General features: G+C 37.7%; 1 protein-coding gene across 1 annotated transcript; it reads left to right on the forward strand.

The window, feature by feature from the left end:
• Positions 1-496: 496 nt before the first annotated feature.
• On the forward strand, positions 497-19144 carry LOC105057242 (2,3-bisphosphoglycerate-independent phosphoglycerate mutase-like). The gene is given in 10 exon segments (XM_010939780.4): positions 497-678; positions 799-973; positions 1960-2087; positions 3330-3480; positions 3558-3761; positions 13631-14055; positions 15258-15450; positions 15521-15616; positions 16634-16789; positions 18683-19144. Coding segments are annotated over 9 exon segments (1680 nt in total). The 5' UTR covers positions 497-678; positions 799-811; the 3' UTR covers positions 18848-19144.
• Positions 19145-21696: the final 2552 nt, after the last annotated feature.

Genomic DNA, 21696 nt, shown 5'->3' on the forward strand with positions numbered 1-21696 from the left:
TTGTCTATTAAAAAAAATTTAATATTATTTCTTAATAAAATGAACGATTAAAATATATTAAAATATATTAATAATTAAAAAAATTAATTTAATATTTTTAAAATATAATAAATAAATTAAATTAAATTAAAATTGAGACATGTTTCTGTAATTTTTTTTTTTTATAATTTTCTCCTGCTCTCTTTAAACATCCGGACAGACACTTCGGTGGATGGCACCACATGCCTCATTTTTTTTTCAAAAAAATAAAGTTACTTCTGGAAAAGAAAAAAAATGAAGCTAATTAACTCGAATCAGATACGTAGCACGTACGGTAGCAGGTGGCGGCCGCGGGTGTATTTTCATGAGTTGCAAGCTAGTGACGTACCCGCTTTGAAACAAAAAGACGACGTATAAATTAATCTAATATCGAGCGAGTGCAATAATTAAAATAACAAAATAATATCAGGCCACGCAGCTTCGAGAAGCAGCACTGTTCTAAGCTCCTGACGCTTCCACTCGCTTTCTGCCATGCCTCTTTTGTGGGAACCGGCAACGCGCCCCACCCTTCCTCCTCAAACCGACGGCGTTTGTCTACCCCACCGACTTCTTCTCCCTTTAAATTCCTTCAGCTTTCTAGAGGGTGGAGACTTTGTCTGCATCCCATCTGTAGCAAGGCCACTCGAGAAATCTCTTGAGGTATTGATTTTTTTTAAAAAAAAAAACTCTCTAATTCGTTCTCATGCTTGTAGTTTCTCCTTCTGATGGCTCTCTCTTTTTTTTCTTCTCATTTTTAACGATTTTGGTGTTATTTTTTAGAGCTTTGGAGGAGATGGATAGCTCGGAGTTCTCATGGAAATTGGCGGACCACCCGAAGCTTCCAAAAGGGAAGACGGTGGCCGTCGTGGTTTTGGATGGATGGGGCGAAGCCAATCCCGACAAGTACAACTGCATTCATGTCGCCGAGACGCCGACCATGGATTCGCTCAAGAAAGTATAAATTCTTTGACATATATTTCTGTTCCTTTTTTGGCTTTATTGGTTTAGTTGGTTAGCGTCCATGAAGTAATTTAACATTCACCTCCCTTGCACTGTGCTTCTGATTCTAGTATGGTTTTCGCAAGTTTGATTCATCCATCTGGCTTTCAATTTGATTTGAATGATCTCAGCATCATTATCTTGTTGGATAAGAGAATATCGACTGTTAATACGGTGCCACTTCGTGTTGAATTTTCCCTGTCTTTTCATCATACAGCACGAGGGTCTCTTCAAATCTAGGTTTTTGTTGGATACATACTGCCTCACATGATATCGCAGTGTGGTAGTTGTTAATAGATGTCCTCGTGAATCTTGTTGGTATGGTGGCTCAGTTGTTGTCTAGTATTTAATGGTCAAACCAATTTATGACACTCATCACGTTGTTAGTTGATTCGGAAATCAAGGTCTCCACCATTTCTACTTATATTTTGCTTGAGGATCTTTTGGAAATATTGGATGTGGGCGCCTTTTGTGGTAGGAGAATATTTTAAATTGCTAATGTGGACGCTTCCAGGGTAAGTTGACAGTGCAAGGGGACTTGAGGAGGTATATGAACTAGGTCAGTAAGATTGGGTAACCATGGTTGCAGAAACCTCTCTATGTTGGTTCCTTGAGGTTGTGTTCTGTTCTTCTGTATACAGCTGATGATGAAGTAGCTGACCACCTTGTTAAGGATAGTTGGATAGAGGTGGTGATGGTGTGAGAAATTTCTCTCTTGATCTGGTTATAACATCAACCCTTTCTGGTTATTCGACTTGCTGTCTTCTGTTTTTTTATTGTACTATTAACTAAATGCCTTAATTTTCTGGCAAGAGAAAAATACTCGGGTACAAGTTAAATTGCCATTCATTTTTGTGTTGCTAATGGATGCAACTAATATCGTTCATCATTTGCCTATGCATCTATGCCTAATAGAGTTCACTCCTTTTTTGGGTTTTGTAGGGTGCTCCAGAAAGATGGAGGTTGATAAAGGCCCATGGCACAGCAGTGGGATTGCCTACCAACGATGACATGGGTAATAGTGAGGTTGGTCACAATGCACTAGGTGCAGGGCGAATTTATGCCCAGGGGTAAAGTGCTCGTTCCACAATGTTGTCATTAATCCCGAATTTTTTTCTTTTGAACCTAATTATATGAATACCAGGGCACTATAATAAAGTAGATTTTCTGTTTGGTTCTGCTTCTTTATATGTATGTATGTATATATGTATGTATGTATTAATTAGCTAGTGGCAATTATTCCGTGATTCTTGGGTATGTATTGAGGAAGATGGGCTTAATGCTAATTATTAAGAAAGGGGAAAGCAAATATGGTATCCAAATTGGAATTAGGGGAAATGTGTGGCCATTTATTTTGGTGATTCTTGGGTACGTGTTGAGGAAGATGGGCTTTGGGAGTAATGGGTTGGATGGAAATCATATGATGAATACATCCCTTTGAGTTTCAGTTAACAGTTCTCAGCAAATTTGTTTGATATTGTCAAGAGTTAGACTTGAGGGATATTATGTCTTCATGATGTTTCTCCCTGATGGGGGTTTGTTCTGTTTAATTTATATTTCTGAGGGAAGGTTGCATTAAAACAATAAAAATGGAAGGGAGGTTATTTTTAGTTTCCACTCCAATACATGGACGGGTATCCTTCTTATTTTCTTGAATGCTTTTAAGTTGATTACCTTTTGTTTTACCCTTCAACCCAAATCTTGTTTAGTTGTGGTTGCAAGTATAGGATGTCTTTGAACGACTTGATATTTGGTGGTTTCTAGGAGAGCCTAAATATCATACAAGTGACTTAATTTCTAAGAGTTGGTAAGAGACAATTTTGGATGCCTAAATAAGAGATTAACAGGTTGAAAGAGTAAGTTATGTTCCTAGTGTTATATAGTAATTTGTTATGAGTCCTTTTCTGGTTTCTTGACACATATTTACTTCAGTCAAGACAAATATACTGTCTCAAAGCTCTTTTTTTTTTTTTTTTGGGATCAAAACATGCCCCAGCTTTAGGTCTTTTAGTTCTTCTCTTGTATGAAATCTTGTCAGATTTCTGTTTTTCTTACTTTAGTTTGTATCAAAAGCATTTTGCATATATTTACAAGAGCTAAATTTGACAGGTCATTTTGTTTCAGATGAGTTGAGCTAAATTAAAAGAATTGTATTCCTTCCTGCAGATTGTCATATTGAATATGGATTTACATCGATGCTTAATGTGTCCTCCTCTACTTTTGCACATTGATTCTGGTGCCACTGGATTTATGTCAAAGCACATTATTTTTTTAATGGTGCACTACTGAGTTGAACGTTCTTTTAACTGCAGTGCTAAGCTTGTGGATCTTGCACTTGCCTCTGGAAAAATATATGAAGGAGAAGGTTTTAAATACATTCAAGAATGTTTTGATCAAGGGACTTTACATCTCATTGGTTTATTGAGCGATGGGGGCGTCCACTCACGGCTTGATCAGCTACAGGTATAGATTAGATAGTCTTAGCTCTCATCTGAATGCCTGCTTTGATGATATATAGCTGATAACTTTTTCTTTTGCAGTTGCTATTAAAAGGAGCCAGTGAGCATGGTGCCAAAAGAATCCGTGTCCATATCCTTACTGATGGTCGTGATGTTTTGGATGGTACTAGTGTAGGCTTTGTAGAAACACTAGAAAATGACCTTTCAAATTTACGGGAGAAAGGCATTGATGCACAAATTGCATCTGGTGGGGGCAGGATGTACGTTACCATGGACCGCTATGAGGTATTTGTGAAATTCTTTTTTTTCAGAATGATTATGTATTCCTGGGTTATGAGAATATTGTTGGCTGCAAAAAAAATGCAGTGATTCGTTTACTATATTCTAGTCCAGCCTATTGCAATTCTTCACATCTCAAGAAAAGTATCAGTTGTAGTGTCCACCAATGCATGGAATTAGCCGCTTCAATGAGATCTTTTATTCTGGTCAGAGGAGAAATTACCAAATGTCTAGCATTCCCTCACGCTTAGTGCCAATGAGTTTTTTTTGTTTGAAAAAAAAAAAAGAAGACTTTGCTTTTGCCATATTGAATATAAATAATAGGTAATAATAGCATGGCACTTCAAGTTCGGTATGGGAAAACCATTATTGTTTTTTTTCATAATATGAGATTTTATGTCAAGATAATAGTATGAAATAGAGGTCATTTCGGATGTGATCTTATATGTTGGGGATACATCTTAGCATCACAAACCATTCTTTTTCACATGAGAATTCTCTTTCTAATATTTATGTGATGAAAGAAAAGTACTAAAATGAAAAAAAGGATCATTTTTTTCCTTATTTGATCGTATCAGAAACGAACTTTGGGATTGCTAAATCACAGACAAACCAAATTTTCAATTTCTCATCTCTTCAAACATGCACGTGCGTGCACACAGAGAGAGAGAGAGGGGGGGCTACAATGCTATTGGTAGCATGTGATGCGTGTCGTAGCACACCAAAATTAATCCTCCTCACTACTATATAGATAGGATAAGTCAGAATTGTATCCGCAGAGATCTTAGTCGATTATTTGGAAAACACAAATAAAAAAATAATAGATTGCAAGAAATTAAGAAAAAAATAAAGAGATTGCAATAAAAATATTTTTTTATTTGTGTTTTCGAAACAATCGATTAAGATCCCTACAGATACGATTCCGACTCATTCTATCTACATAGTAGTAAGTAGGTTTAATTTTGGTGTTCTACGACACGCATCAAATTTTGATTAATGATTAAGGTGGATTTTTTGCATACTTTGACATTTTTCACCCATACCCGCATGAAGCAGATTTTTCATTGAGGTAGGTGGAAAGAGGGTTCTAGAATTACTTTAAAATTTAGTCTGATCTAAATTTTATCATTAATTGGGTGTCCTTAATAATTTCTTCCTTGATATCTCTAAAATTATCTAGATCGTTAATCACTCATTAATTAGGATACCTAGTTAACTTCAAATCAAGACAAAATTCAGATACACAAAACTAATTATTTCTGACCATTCTTGAGGATTTAATTAAATTAGTTATTCTCCCCCCAACTTAATTTCCATTGTCTCTAATGGAAGAAAAGAAAAAAAATGCAAAAGGAGGGATACCACCTGGTTTGCTGTTATTTGTAGGTTCTTTCATGTTTTTCAAAAGCCCTCGTCAGATGTTGATGATGTTCTCCTCTCAACTTAGCTAGTCGTCCTTATTAGATTCCTACAAAATAAAAAAAATCTGGATAATTGAAAAAATTAAAATAGTGGGTTGCCTCCCAACAAACGCTAAGTTTAAGGTCTTCAGCCAGATCAAACCAAAGTTCCATTGTAGATTGGATCATGCAATTCAATTGAGTCAACTTGTTCGTCATTTTTGATTTCATTCACATAATGTTTCAATCATTGGCCATTTACTTTGAAGGTATTTTTCTGTTTAGAATCTTTGATTTCAATTGCTCCATGAGGGAACACTTAAGTTACGACGTATGGTCCATCCCAACATGAACGGAGTTTTTTAAAGAATAGTCGCAACCTCGAATTATAAAGCCACACTTTTTAGTTAGGTTCGAATGTTTTTTGTAAAATGTATTTATCATGATAAGCCTTAGTTCGAGCCTTATAAATTCGTGAATTCTCGTATGCTTCATTGTGTAGTTCTTCTAATTCATTCAATTGTAGTCTCTTATTATTATCTACATTTTTCATGTCGAAATTGAATTGCTTTATGGCCCAAAATGTACGGTGTTCTAGTTCTACTGGTAGATGATAGGTTTTTTCAAAAAATGAGCTGATAAGGAGACATTCCTATCGGGATTCTGTATGCAGTGTGGTAGGCCCATAATGTATCGTCTAATCGTCCAGACCAATCTTTTAGATCAGACCTAACCATCTTTTCAAGAATTCGTTTGATCTCCTTATTGGAGACTTCCACTTGGCCACTAGTTTGGAGGTGGTATGATATGGCAACTTTGTGAGTGATTCCATATTTTTTCATTAAACTTTCAAAGTGTCCATTTGTGAAGTGTGCACCTCCGTCACTAATAATGGCTTTTGGGCAACTAAATCAACTTGATGTTCTGTTGGATGAATTTGATTACCACTTTGTGATCATTCATTCTAGTTGCCATAGCTTTAACCCATTTAGATACGTAATCTACCACAATCAAAATGTATTCGTATCCGTAGGATGGAGGAAAGGGACCCATAAAATCGATTCTCCAAACATCAAAAATTTCTACGACCAAGATGAGGGATAGTGGCATCATGTTTTTTTAAAAATATTTTTCGTCTGCTGACAGCGCAAGCATTCAAGAAAAAATTTATGTGCATCCTTAAATAGTGTCGGTCAGTAAAACCCACTTTATAACACTTTCGCGGCCGTTCTCTTCCTACTGAAATGTCCTCCGCATGCATAAGAGTGACAAAAGGTAAGTATACTTTAATACTCACTCTCAGGGACATAGCATCGAATCACTTGGTCAGGACAATATTTGAACAATTCGGATTCCTCCTAATAATAATGTTTGACCTGTGAGAAAAATCGATCCTTCTCCTATTTTATCTAATGGAGAGGAACTTGCCTTATTGCCAAATAGTTAATGATGTGGGCAAACCATGGAATTTGGTCAGAGGAGGTTACAAAAAATTGTTCGTCGGAGAATTTCTCTGACTTCATCTGTACCCATCGTATGATCAACTAAAATTCTAGAAATGTGATCAGCAACCACATTTTTTGAACCCTTCTTATCTCGAATTTTTAGGTCAAATTCTTGCAGCAGAAGGATCCATCTGATCAATCGCGATTTAGTATCTTTTTTTGAGAGCAGATGTTTCAGAGCCACGTGATCAGAATACACTAGAATCTTAGATCCTAATAGATATGAACGAAATTTATCAGGGATGAATACCACCACTAGTAGCTCTTTTTCTGTCGTGGTGTAGTTCAATTGGGCATCGGATAGAGTTTTGCTAGCGTAATAGATCATATGTGGCTCCTTATTGATTCTTTGACCTAAAACGGCCTATATTGTGAAATCGAAAACGTCACACATGATTTCAAATGGGAAGAATTAATCAGAAAGTTTTATTATGGGTGCTGTTGTCAAGGCTGTTCGTAATATGTAAAAGGCTTGTAGACATTCTTCATTAAAGACAAATGACGTGTTCTTGACTACCAGATTGCACAAGAGTCTCGATATCTTGCTAAAATCTTTGATAAAGCATCTGTAAAATTCAGCGTGACCTAGGAAGGATCGTATTTATCGAACCGAAGTAAAGGGTGGTAGTTTTGAAATGACCTCAATTTTAGCTTTGTTTACCTTAATCTCTCTTTCAGAAACAATGTCCCAGTACGATTCCTTCCCGAACCATGAAATGGTTTTTTTCCCAACTTAAAATCAAATGTCTCCGTACAATGCTTAAGGACTTTGGAGAGGTTATGGAGATAATTTTCAAAGGTGGTTCCAAACACGAAGAAATCGTCCATGAAAATTTCGAGATATTTGTCCATCATATCGAGAAAATGGTCAAGATATACCGTTGAAATGTAGCGGGTGCATTGCAGAGCCCGAATGGTATACGCTGAAAAGCGAAAGAGCCATAGGGGCAAGTGAAGGTGCCATAAAGGCAAGTGAAGGTGGTTTTCTCTTGATCATTCAGGAATACATGTATCTGATTGTACCCTAAATAACCATTTAGGAAACAAAAAAAATGTTGATCCGCTAGCCGTTCTAGGATTTGGTCGACGAAGAGTAATGGAAAATGATCCTTCCTAGTAACGGCGTTTAGTTTCCTATAGTCAATGCATACTCGCCAGCTAGATGGTGTGCGAGTGGGAAGCAATTCACCTTCTTCATTCTCCACCATAGTAATACCTGATTTCTTAGGTGCTACTTGGGTAGGACTGACCCATTTACTGTCAGATATGGGATAGATGATTCCAGCATCTAACCATTTTACCACCTCTTTCTTCATTATTTTCTGCATGTTTGGGTTCAATTTCCTCTGCATGTCTCGATGTGGTTTGGCATCTACCTCGCAATGAATGTGGTGCATACAGATGGAGGGGTCAATTTCTTTTAGATCGGCAATGGATCAGCCGATAGCTTCTTTGTTTTTCTTCAGAACATTAATCAATTATGCTTCCTGATTCGGGGTCAAATCTGATGCAGTGATCACCGAGAGGATGTCATTAGGTTCTAGGAATGCATACTTGAGTATGGTTGGAAGTGGCTTCAATTCTAGTACAGATAGTGATTCTAACGACGGAGCTATGGGTGTATTGATTAATGCGTGCAATGATTCGTTCTTGATTGTCCAAGGGGGAGTAGTTTCAGCATTTGATGTATCAACTAGAATGTTTACTTCTTCGTTACTTTTCTCCATATCACAGTCATCCACTCCAAAGTACGTCAAGTGGGTGTCTCGGGAATCATGTGCAAAAATCATTGATGTTGCTTCCTCTATGATGTCCTCAAATGTATCTATCTCGAAGCAACTATCAGTTGATGGTCCTTAGGATGCACTGAACACATTCAGTCTCAGTTTCTTATTCCCAAACGAAACGTCCATGACTCCTGTCTTATAATTGATGCACGTGTTTGCCGTAGCTAGGAAGGGTCTATCTAAGATAATAGGATTTGCCTTGGATTGCCACTCAGTTTCATGTCAAGAACTAAAAAATTAACTGAAAAATAGAACTCATCTATCTTGAGCAAAACATCCTCGATCATCCCACGTGGTGTCTTAATTGATCTATCAGCTAACTGTAAAGTGACCGTCGTGAGTTTCAATTCTCCGAACTCAAAAAGTTCATAAATCGGATTAGATAAAAGGTTCACACTGGCCCCTAGGTCCAGGAGAACTTATTCGATGTAAAAGTCTCCTATAATGCAAGAAATGGTAGGGGTACCTGGATCTTTAAGTTTTGGAGGGGTAGTGTGCTGGAATACAGAGCTAGCTTGTTCAGTGAGGCATACTTTCTTCGAAAGTTATGATCGGGATTTACATTTCTGGGTGCACAATTTCTTTAAAAATTTTACGTAAGCTGGGATCTGTTTGATTACGTCTAGAAGGGGGAGATTAATTTAGACTTGCTTAAATAATTCCAACATCTCGTCGAGTCTTCCTTCCTTCTTATCCGTAGGAGTAGGGGCTTTTAGGGCACTCGGAAATGGGGCTTTAGGCAAGTAACGTAATTTCGATGCAGTTGGTCCATTCTCTACTTTTGGATCCTCGTTCTTGGATGATTCGGGCTTGATCAGAGTCTAGGGTTGGTCTCATTGGTTTTACTCGTGTGTTCAATGACCTTCCCACTTTTGAGAGTCACGATTGATTTGGCGTGTTCAGAAAAGGTTTTTGGAGCTTTTAACCATGAATTTCTCTCTCGGATTGCTCTCAAGTTGGTTAGATAATTTTTCTCCTTCCCTCCTACTGACTGCGGTTGCTAGTTGACCTATTTGGATCTCTAATTTAGCAATGGATTACATGTGGAAGTTAAAGGTTTGGATGTTGACTTCTAATCGTTCTAGCGTTTTTAGAACTTTCTCCTCAAAAGCTAAGCTGTGACTAGTGGTAGACGGTCGAGGAGCATTTTGGAACTGGTGATATGGTCCATGCCTATATGTCGGGTCCTGATAGTTGGGTCTAGGTACAGTAGGGCCAACCACTGACTGTAGTCTCCAGAAAAAATTTGAGTGGTTTCTCCCATCGTGGTTATAAGTGGAGTATAAATCATTTTCTGGTCTACGAGCTTGTTGGGTTTAAGCTTGTTGGACCTGCTCGTGCACAAACTCAGAAAATTGAGGTGCAGTTGGGCATTCACTAACAAAATGGGTCGGGCTTGCACACAATGTACAAACATCTTGGATTGGGTTAGGTAGAATTGGAGTGTCCAGTATTCAGAAGACGGTCTAATTTTTGGGACAACTCGTCTATCTTACTATGGACTAGAGGTAGCAGACATATAACGCAGGGAGTTCTTACTAAATGTTTCAAAGAGCTGCCAAGTCTCATCTTCACTCTTTAGCATGAATGTCCCACCACACGATGCATCGATCATTTATCGATGTTTCTCTGATAGACCATCGTAGAAACACTGAACAAGTTGCTATTTGGGGACAGCTTGGTGGGAGCATTTACGAATAAGGTTCCTTAATCTTTTCCATGTCTCATGAAAAAGTTCACCATCCAATTGAGAAAAATTAGTAATGGCTTTTCTAATTTGATTTATTTTTTCAATTGAAAAGTATTTTTTAAGGAACTCTCTTTTGAAGATGTTCTTAAGTTGAAATAGTTATGGAATCTAGAAAGTTTAACTAATATTTGGCTTTGTCTTTAAGTGAAAAAGAAAACAGTTTCAACCTGAGGGCATCATTGGAGAAGTTTTGGATTTTTATTGTGGAGCATATCTTAAGAAATTCGTCTAAGTATTTTTACGGATCTTCATTCGTTAGTCCATAGAATGATGGTAGCATTTGAATAATGCTAGACTTGATTTAATATTGTGCCACCTCCACAAGAGGCTGGATACATAGCGAGTAGGTGTAAGATGAGGGAGTAAAATACTTCCTCAATTGTCGTGGTGGGTCAGTCTCCTATTTTGGATCTATGGTTTTGATTTGGTTTGTTGGAATCGTTCTTTCTAGCTCTAGATCTAATGGATGTAAATCAGGTTGCAATGATCGGCGTCCTAGCATGCACCCAAAAGATCTCATCGAGTTTTAATTTCAGCAATTTTTTTTTTGAAAAAGAAGATGAGAAAAGGAGGGGGAGAGAAAAGAGTTCTAAAGAAGAGAATCTAAGGAGTTCTAAGGCTAAAAAAAAGAGAAGAATTAATTAAGTTTGATGTTTTTAGTTAACAAACAAGTGGTTCAATCAATTCTGACTATGGGTTATTCTAGATCTAGACAGCTCATACCTGTCAAGGTCTCCTTCAAGCACTCCAAGTAGCAGACTAACAGTTCAATTGGCCAGGTAAGTGTAAGGTTGGTGGGGATCCCCCGTTGTTTTTCTTAGACACCAACTGTGTTGGCCAAGTAAGCGAACGAAATCAATTAATGAACCATCTTCCTTAAAGACGTAATCCCTGAACCACTTTCCTAGACACCAGTTAAATTGACTAACCTGAATCCGGTCCAACTTTTAGGGTTCTTTTTCCTATTGAGCTCGAGGATTCTTAGGGGTCAACGTTTAATCGATTTTAAATTAGAGGTTTAGGTCAATGCAATTGCAAGATGGTGGTTTGTGAGCCAAAGAAGGGTGATGAAATTCTCATCTTATGTTGATTAGGGTTTTGTCCTTAAAATTATTTATAGAAATATGCAATACAAAAAGAAAAGGTGTCCAAATATGTTAAGCAGCTTTTAAGATTTAATTAGTTTATTTATATGGTATCTTTGTATTCTTTTTATATTATATTATCTTTAAGCAAGAAGGAATAAGAGGTAAATTTTAAATGAGATTAATGAGGTATGAGAAGATTTAGTGAATCTAACTAAATGGAAAGTAAATAATGCTAAGATTAAAAGACAAATAGGTAACTTACAAATAAAGCAACAAATCAAATCTACTTTTAGGATAATAAATTATTCTAAATCATGGAAAGTAGTAAATCACTCGGCTATAGAAAGCAAGAATTTTTTTTTATGCATGTAAATAAAGAAATCTAGATATAAAGTAGTAAATCTACTATATACGAAAAGCAATATAAGACAGAAATTTTAAAAAGAGTAAATAGAAGATAATTAAGCAATTAAAATAAATTAATTAATAATAAAAAGTAAATTATCAATAAGCAAAGTAAAGTATGAAAAGCAAGATGCAAGAGAAGAAAATAATCAATTAGAAATATAAAGCAGTAAAGCATATAAGGCAGTCAAGTAATCTAAAGTAAGAAATAAAAATCTAGAAAGTAGTAAAATATTTTTTTTGGTTATTTTGCAGATTTTTTTTTGATTTTTTTTTTTCAAAACAATCGTGTCCAGATTATCGATAATGGTGCCAAAATTTGATGCGTGTCGTAGCACACCAAAATTAATCCTACTCACTACTATGTAAATAGGATGAGTCGGGATCGTATCCGCAGGGATTTTAGTCGATTGTTTCAAAAATACAAATAAAAAAATAATAGATTGTGAGAAACTAAGAAAGAAATAAAGAAATTGCAATAAAAATATTTTTCATTGATTGAATAAAAAAAATATACAATGGAAAATAAACAAAAGTTCAATACAAGAACAACAAAATCAAGTTGATCTTCTAGCTGCGCTTGATAGTGGATACGTCTCCTTGAATCCTTCGTCTTCCTCCGTGCAGACAGCGGCAGGATGGTTGAAAAGCTTGGTCTAGGAACTCTAAGGAAGAAAGGTAGATGGAAGAGGATATGTGAAAGAGAAAGGGTAGCGGCACTAGGATTAGGACCTCTTCTAGATTTTTTGGAATGTGGAAAAAGGATCTATGGAGGAATATGGTGTCGTTTTAGGGTTAGTATCTCTCCTAGACTTATGGAGAAGAGCAAGAGAGATGGGGACGGCAGCTTGGAGAGACTTAGGCGTTGGCTTGCTTGGAGAAGATGGAGATCCTGAGATTCTATTTATAGAGTGGGGAGGCTAGGATTTTATGAAAAGAGAGATGGGAGTGTGAATAAGGACCCTTAGATCAAGCTTCTTACTTCTCATCCGTTGATCAATAAGTCGTGTTCACACTTGATCTTCATTTAGAGTGATCTTTTAATCTAAACCCTTGATATTTAAGTCGCGTTCATATTGGAATGAGAGCTAGTTGCCTGGTTCACTCAAATCTGATCCGATTTGAATCCTATTTGAATCGTATGAATCCAAACTCCCCATCATCTGCAAAATAGATTAGAGAGCATTAAATTTCAATAAAATAACATCAATTATTACAATATTTAGTGCCTCTAACGGCTTAAATTAAGTATCCATCAGTATGCAAAATAGATCCTACCATTGCATGGTGCATGGTGGCCATCTAATTTGATGAATCATAATGTTGTCATGATCTGAAATTGTATACATGTAAATCAAATTGTCAAAATAGGACATCTTTCAATAGTGAGATGATGTTTTGATGCATTTTATGTTTTGGGTGTCATCCAAATGATTCGAACGTTAGTTCACCTGTTATTTGAAATGTGGACATCATATGATGTTGATTCTCGATATTTGTGGCTAGCACTGATTTTCTCACACTAGCTCTTTTTTATTCATTTTCTTTCTTCATGTCTTTGTTTGCATCATTGCGTTCTTGCCCTGTCTTTATCTAGAATTGAATTGCTACAAATTATTTTAATCATTGCTTGGCTATATGATCTTTGGTTCTCTTGACAGTCGGTCCTAATGACAGGAAAGTTTTGTTTTGGGTCGTGCAGCTGTTTTGGGAACTCTTCAGAGCTCAATATCACAACTACTTCCTAAATGCTTCTAGTGTTTTTGAAATATTCCGCACCTGTAACCACAACTATTCCCACCCTCAACTACTCCCACACCCACTAAGTAGTCAATGAAGGTTTTTGGCTATATGCTGCACATATCAAGTTTTTTCATTTGAACAGTAGCCGAAGAAATTTCTGGATGTTACATTTACTTTGTATAGAATGTTTTTTGCAGAATGACTGGGAGGTTGTGAAGCGTGGTTGGGATGCTCATGTTCTTGGTGAAGCACCATACAAGTTTCGAAGTGCTCTTGAAGCAGTGAAAAAGTTGAGGGAGGATCCCCGGGCCAATTATCAGTACTTGCCTCCTTTTGTTATAGTTGATGAGAGTGGCAAGGCTGTTGGACCAATAATCGATGGTGATGCTGTTGTAACATTCAACTTCCGAGCAGATCGAATGGTTATGATTGCTAAGGCTCTGGAGTATGAGAATTTTGACAAATTTGATCGTGTACGGTTCCCAACAATTTGATATGCTGGAATGCTTCAGTATGATGGTGAATTGAAGCTTCCAAGCCACTATCTTGTTTCTCCTCCAGAGATTGAGAGGACATCCGGTGAATACTTAGTGCACAATGGCATCCGTACTTTTGCTTGCAGGTAATTGGTATGCTGACTCTAATCAGACTTGTTCTTTTTGTTTTTTTACAACTAATTAGGAAGAAGTGCTTAGTTGTGCAGAAATCTTGCTCAACTTTTCTTTCCATGGACTATTGTATTTTGCAAACTTTATTTCCCTTTATCTTGCTCCTTAGTTTGGTTGCTTGTGTGGCTGTCCATTTCATTAATTAATTTGAATGTATCTCGTTTAATTATCAGCTTTAGTTGGCAAAGTCGTTGTACAAGATCATCAAATTGAATCTTGCAAAGATTTTGTCCCTATCAAGTTTGTGTTAAAGGATCCTGAAAAATGTCGTATAGACTATAGATTAAGTTGATGAGTTGAAGTCCTATGTCGGTTCATTCCATTACTTTTTTTTTTTTTTTGAATGTTATTTGTGTTCTTAGTAAATATCTTGGGGATAAAATAATCCATATCATTTATGGCACTTCCATCCTTAGTAGCAGTGTGGTGATTGAAGAAAAGTTATAATTCATCTTCCCACCACCTGTTTTTCTGTCTGCTATTACAGATAGTGTGGAGAATGTCTTATAAGTTGCTGCTGCAATGTAAAAACATTGGTAAAATATTACTAGAATATTCATTACATGGTGAATTATTGAGGCATGATACCTTGTTTAAAATATAAATCTTTCTTGTTTGAGCCAGCACAATTTCTTCTTAGCTACCTTGCTCAAGATTTTCTTTAATAAATCAAACAAACGATTCCTGTTCCAAGAGTAGTACAATCATGCCTTTTTTTTCTCATCTACATCCTCTGCATGGTCTCAGTGGATTTTTTACTGAATTTTGGCAACTCAGTCAAAACTGTAAGAAGACAACTGATGTGTACAATAAGTCAATAAGACATTCATTTTATTTTATTTCCAAATTTCCTTCCTGGTAGGATCTTGTTCAATATTTGCTCATTTGACATATTATACTGGTTTCTGAGTTCCAAATCACTGTACACCAAATTCCTTGGACTTTCATACTCTGCTGCTAAAGTGTATATTCCATGTTGAATTTGTGAATCTGGGTTTTAATGTTTAATTTTATAATATCTGCTATTTTAAACTGGAATGTTGAACATAAATTATGGTGTAGAAATTACCTTTGCTATAAGTACGTCACTGAAGACACCACAGTTTAATGATGCCTGCTTTATTCCAATCATCTTATTTTATATTTTGTGTAATAGTGAGACTGTCAAATTTGGTCATGTCACCTTTTTCTGGAATGGAAACCGGTCAGGATACTTTGATCCAAACATGGAAGAATATGTAGAAATTCCCAGTGATATTGGGATCACATTCAATGTTCAACCAAAGATGAAGGCCTCAGAAATTGCTGAAAAGGCTAGGGATGCTATCCTAAGCTGCAAGTTCCACCAGGTAATGCATTGGCTGTTAAAATAAAAGGATTTGAGATGGCCATTATTAAGTAATTCATATATATATGTAGGTCCGTGTCAACCTACCAAATGGAGATATGGTGGGCCATACTGGTGACATTGAAGCCACTATTGTAGGTTGCAAGGCTGCTGATGAAGCTGTGAAGGTAATGCTTGATATGTCAACTCCTAATAATTTTGGTCAATTTTCGGTGGCGGTATTTCGGACTTATAAGGTTGCATACCTCAGATTGATCCTTCACTCAGTTCTTATTTCTCTGGCTTTTTCCAAAGTTATATAAGATGTGAGAATAAGAAAGTAATCCATGTGTCTATTTATCAATTTAACTTGGTTTAACTATTGATTTTCCATGCGGTCCTTATTTCAATTTTATATCTCTTGTGGTGTTCCACAAAATTTCAAGTGAATACTGATGATCCATGAACATCTGAGATTGACCTGCTGGGGTAGGGTTTGGGCTTTAAGTTACATTAATTGATGAGCTTCTGCAACCAAGAAGTGATAGGATTTTCTGGATTTGTTCCAGTGATGTATGTCAGCCAACCGGCAAACCAATTCAAGCTATATGACACAGCTCAAGATACCAAAGGAGACAAAAGAAAATGTGAAATCTTCAGAGCAAAAGAAAAAAAAGAAAAGGATGTCTCCCAAAAAATTAAATTGGAGCAATGTTCAGCCTAAGAAGAATTTAGTGGTTTAGGAGTCACTGAAATAATAATACAGAATCTCTTGCAGAATTTAAGAAATCCGAATCAGATTTAAGAAACATGTAATATTATCTTCCCATTGGGAAACTTTCAGTGGAATAGGGAAGTTCATCTTCCAACCCGTCTGTCCATTTGCATGGAGAGAGTATGGTTGGATGAATAATGTCATTAGGGTCTTACTTTAAGTAATGATTATCTGTCTTCCTGGTACATGCCATTTTGGTAAAGGCTGCTTAATATTTTTGGTATTCTTTTCCATATAATAATCTGATTGTTGCTTATAAGAAAGGCTGACTTTTGCTGTAATATCCAAGTAATTTAGACAGGTCACCCCTGAATGCCTGACTCTTCGATCATACTGGCAAAGAAGAGTCACATTGTGTTTGAGTTATTCGGGTGGATTTTTTATTGGCAAAATACCCATGTTTGAGCATGACAATCCAATTTTCTTTCAGATGATACTGGATGCAGTAGAGCAAGTGGGTGGAATCTATGTTGTCACTGCTGATCATGGGAATGCTGAAGACATGGTAAAAAGGAACAAATTTGGCCAACCGCTGCTTGACAAAAATGGAAATGTTCAAATCCTGACTTCCCATACAGTTCAACCAGTATGCATACTGACTGAATTTTATTCTTCCATGCATTGTGGCCATGATCATCTAATGAATAAACTATAAGTGTTAGATGTTTTTATCTGACCATGGCTGTCATCATTGTCTGCATTTCTAGATTAAACTTTTGGATTTATGTTTCATTTGTGTCAACATCACTTCCAATGTTTGTACCGATGGAGGTGTTCCATTTATGAGAATGTCCAGGGTGCATGGCAGAAAATTGCATAGGCCGCCTATTTTTTTAGGATGTCAATATGTTTGAGGAAAAAGGCTACTTTTTCTTGCTTCATGACTGTAGCCTGCAAAAATGCCAACTACACTTCAGTTGTTATGGTTATTATGCACTGGATTATTTGATAATTAAGGAGGAGGTCATTAGCTAGTTGCTTGGTCACCTTGAATCTGACTTATGATATCTTTACCTGTTCTATTGGTTCAAGTTTTGATATTGATTACGTCATGTGTGTTATGATTCAGTTAAAAGAGTTTTCAGTGGATGTTTGAGCATCCTGTCTTCTAGTTGGCAGTATGCTCTCCGTAGGAAACTTGTTAGGGATTGTCTGGATAATATGTTGACCTAATCACCAGTTAAGGAGCAAGTAATGAAGAGATCTCTCTTTTGCTATATTCAGCGTGTATATTACTTTATATATTAAGTTAGTCGTCTGTCAATCTGTTAGCACTTGTAAGTTAGTCGTCTGTTTCAGTTTACGAGCAACTGTGACTAGATAGAAATATGAATGTGGAAATTTTATTTGCTCCCAAGTCACTGATAATTTGTTACTTTGCCTGCCTTGGAGGAGGTTCAGCGGTCCATTGCTTTAATCTTCTTGTTATCTTTCCTTCAAAGCTTTGTATATTTTTCATATGTTAATTAACTGTTTACACCTTTTCTTATGGAGGCATGTCTTGCTGTCTGAAATGTCTGGTCAGTCGATTTGACAGTCCACTAGATTAAAATAAAATAATTTGTCTTACCGATGCTCGCTGGCATGCTGCTTGTATTTTTCTTCATATGCTCCGACTTCTGGTAACTCTGATTCATGTTGCGGTGCTCATACAATGCTGGGAAACAGAAAACAAGGGGAGAAGGGTTAATAAAATAAAATATGCAAGACGTAGAACTTATTGAGTGAATAGGAAGCAAAAAGGAATCAAACCAGGTTTGTCCTTCAGCTGTTGAACGATCTAATCTACACGAAGCAACCCTCCGAAACCCACCAAGAAAATCTTGTCCTACGTCACATTTCTAGCCATAATTCATTGTTCAACTCATTACCGAACTGTCATGTGCAGATAGCATACGCTATTGATCGGCAAGAACTTCAGCAGTCGGTTGAAGTCTGATAATTGCTAAGAATCCCCTCGCTTCATAAACATAGGTTTGCGTATTCCAATAGTATCCCTTTTTTCTTTTTTCGGTTTTGTAAGCGGGACCTCTTAGGTGAGTGACTTTGGCGACGTGGCCGCTCCCAAAGAGGAAGCGGATCAAGTCATACAGGAGAATTAAAATACCATGCAGTGCCTTCTATAATATATTTTTTTTATTGCCTCCGGTGGTACGCATAAGGCTGTAACCATCTAATGAAAACCGTCGGCACGCACATTTTCATGGCTTTTGGGATGTGTTATTATTTATTATTATCTTTCAACTTTTCAATTTTTTTCACTGTCATTGTTTTGGGGACCTTCTATTTGTTAGGTTTATCTAGTATCAGTGATATGTTTAAATAATCTTGTCCTATTGGAAGCGTTCGGCCTTTTGTTTTTGTTTCAGGCAATGGTTATTAGTCATTTTCTTAGTTGATCCGAGGTACCTGAGGCTTGTTATTGCCTCTCTATTTCGAAATCTTTCACATAAACTCATCATCTTTAAAAATTTTGTAGGTACCAATTGCCATTGGAGGCCCTGGACTTGCTCCAGGAATCAGATTCCGAAAGGATTTGCCCACTGCTGGCCTTGCTAACGTTGCTGCCACCGCGATGAATCTCCACGGCTTCGAGGCCCCCAGTGACTATGAACCTACTCTCATTGAAGTTGTTGACAACTGATCCAAGATCCAATGCCTCATTGTGTCAAAGAGACGTTAAATAATTTTTGTAATTGGGATCTGCAAATCAACTTTGTGTTAAGATGCTGGTGCAGAAGATACTTGATGTTGCTGGCAAGTTTGTCTAATAGTTGTTTTATTATCACGATGACTCTTAGCATGTAAAACATGCACGCGTAAATGCATGTAAATGTTTGAGAATCCTGACGTGTTGTGAAATTCAGACATTCTAAAACCATAGAGGTGGAAAAATTTTTAAAGAAAAAAGTTGAAATAAATTTATATTTTTGATCTTCAACCATTTTATAACCCTACCGTCGCTCCTTTGTGGAGATTGCAAAACGCAGTAACGCCGAAGATCCACATTTTTAGAGCCATGGTTTGTGGTGTACGGGGTGCTAAAAGATGGTAGCGGCAGTTCGGGACCTCATGTGGATAGCTCTATCGATCCTCGTTTGTCAGACACTTCTATGAATGGTAACCTCTGACAGGTTATGATAATAGCAAGAAAAAATAGCGCACAGACGGTTTAAGCTATCTGACCCAAAAATTGTGAAACCTAACTTGCATTGATATCGTAACTCCGAGCCGATAAAACAAAATTCATAGAGGAAGGGGCTTCTCTCTCTAATTCTTTTTAGAGAGAGAAGTTTTGTCTCTTTTACTCTCACATTTCTAAAGTCTTTACAAGCAGAGGTTTTTTCCATAGAATCTTTTTCTCTAGCAGTTGGTTGCCAAGCCCCCTCCTTTCCCTTCTTCCCCCCTTCTCTCTCTCTCCTATTTCTTTCCCTCCTCTCCTTTTTTTTTCTCTTCTTCAACTATTCTCGTCGAAAGCCAGCTTCTCCTCTCTCCCTTGCTTCCTCTTCCTCTCTCTATATCGATGGAACCCCTCCTTTCCTCTCTCCCCATGATTGAGCCCCCACTCTTCCTAGGCCTCCTCCGATGGTCGGTTGAGCTGATGCCAGCCTCTTCCTTTTTTTTCGTCTTCCTTTTTATTGGTCGGCGTTGGACTGTGCTACCCCTCTGATGGTCGACACGGCAGTGGTTCATTCGCAGGAACCACTGCTCTCCCTCCTCTACTCCGATCAAGCTTGTTGCAGGTATTTTGCAGGATCCCCCCCGGTTGAGCCCCTCTTCCTCTCTTTTTTCTATTTGTTGTCAGATTTTCATGAGGCATTGTTGAGCACCCTTAGTGGTGGGTCTATCATCGAAACCGATGCTGGACTCCCTGCTCTCCCCCTCTCCCAACTATCTGTTGTCGGTGTTTTGCAGGGTCCCCCCGATTGAGCTCCTCTCCCTCTCCTATCTCTGTTTGCTGCCAGGTTTTAGCAAAGTGGTGTCGGATTGTCGCAAGATCCCCTCTCCCTCTCCTATTTTCGATGGTTCTTTTCTATAGGGTCCCCCCCCCCAAGCTATGCCCCTCTCTCTCTATTTGATGTCCCGCATTGAGCCCCTCTCTCTCTCCTTTCTCTATTTGTTGCCAGGTTTTCGTGGGATATCACTGAGCTCCCTTGGTGTCGGACTCCCTACTCTCACTCCCCTCCTCTGGCTATCTGCTGTCTGTGTTTCGCAGGATCCCCCCCGGTGATTGAGCCCTCATCCTCTCCTTTCTTTATTTGATGCCAGATTTTCATGGGGTGTCACCAAGCACCCTTGGCGGTGGATCAGTCACTGAAATCCGTACTGGACTCCCTACTCTCCCTCCCCTCCTTCGGCTGTCTGTTGTCGGTGTTCTACAGGGTCTCCCTTCAGTTGAGCTGCTCTCTCTCTCCTATCTCAGATGGCTGTCGGGTTTTCGCAGGATGTCCCCGGATTGTCGTAGGGTCCCTTCTCCCTCTCCTGTCTTTGGTGGCTCATTTCTGTAGGGTCCACCATCGGAACATCCATAGCCAGCTATTGTGCTCCCCTCTATGCTCCTCTTCCTCTGGTGTGGTGGTCGATGCTTCCTCCGATGGTCGATGCTCTTCTTTGGCTTTTTTGAAATTTGAATGAATATTATAGGGGAGAATTTTAAATTTTAAATGTTGGTTGATGGGTTGGTAGAGAAAAATTTAAAATTTAAATTTTAAATTTGAGTTTCAGTTGTTAGTTTGGGATTTTTTTTTTCTTTTTTTATACTTAATTTTTTCTTAACAAGTTTTGGTGACTATTGTGCTAATGCACATTAGACTCCTTTATATCAAAAAAAAAACTTGCATTGACATCTATTTATGAAGCCATAAAATATAATTATTCGAGGTGCTGTCTCAAAGCCAGAAATGCATGAGTTGGAGTCACCTAATGCTCTCATTGTAAACTCTGATGCAATAAGACTGCCATTCCGCTTTCTAATTTCTCAATATCGAGTTAAAAAATTGTTATGTAAATATTAAACAACATATTTAGATTGCATTTAGTAGCTAGCAATCTATCAAGATTGCTGGAAATTTAATATGGTTATCTGAATTATCATATTTGGTATATTTTTTAGATTGGTAATCCAGATTATCTTGATAATCCAGATTACCTCCCATGAGGTAATTTGGATTATCAAGAAGATGGGTGGCTATCCAGATTACCACCACTTTGGTAATCTTGTAATAAAATTTATAGACGTAATTACCCTCCAGCAGCTGCCCCTCCTTCACTCTCTCGCATTCTCCGCACATCGCCTGCTGCTTTAGCGCCATCGCCCTCCTCGCAGCAGTGTCCCACATATGCGATGGCAGTGAAATCGGAGGACTCATCGATGGAGACCTTGTGGCGGGCCTTGTTGCAGTGGATGAGGGAGAAGGAGATCTGATGAGGAGCGATCCTCATCGATGTTGACCTCCCGCTCCTCGTCGAAGGCGGGGTGGACTGCGACGGTGC

The sequence above is a fragment of the Elaeis guineensis genome, chromosome 14 (genome assembly GCF_000442705.2).
Source record: "Elaeis guineensis isolate ETL-2024a chromosome 14, EG11, whole genome shotgun sequence".
Classification (NCBI taxonomy): Eukaryota; Viridiplantae; Streptophyta; class Magnoliopsida; order Arecales; family Arecaceae; genus Elaeis; species Elaeis guineensis.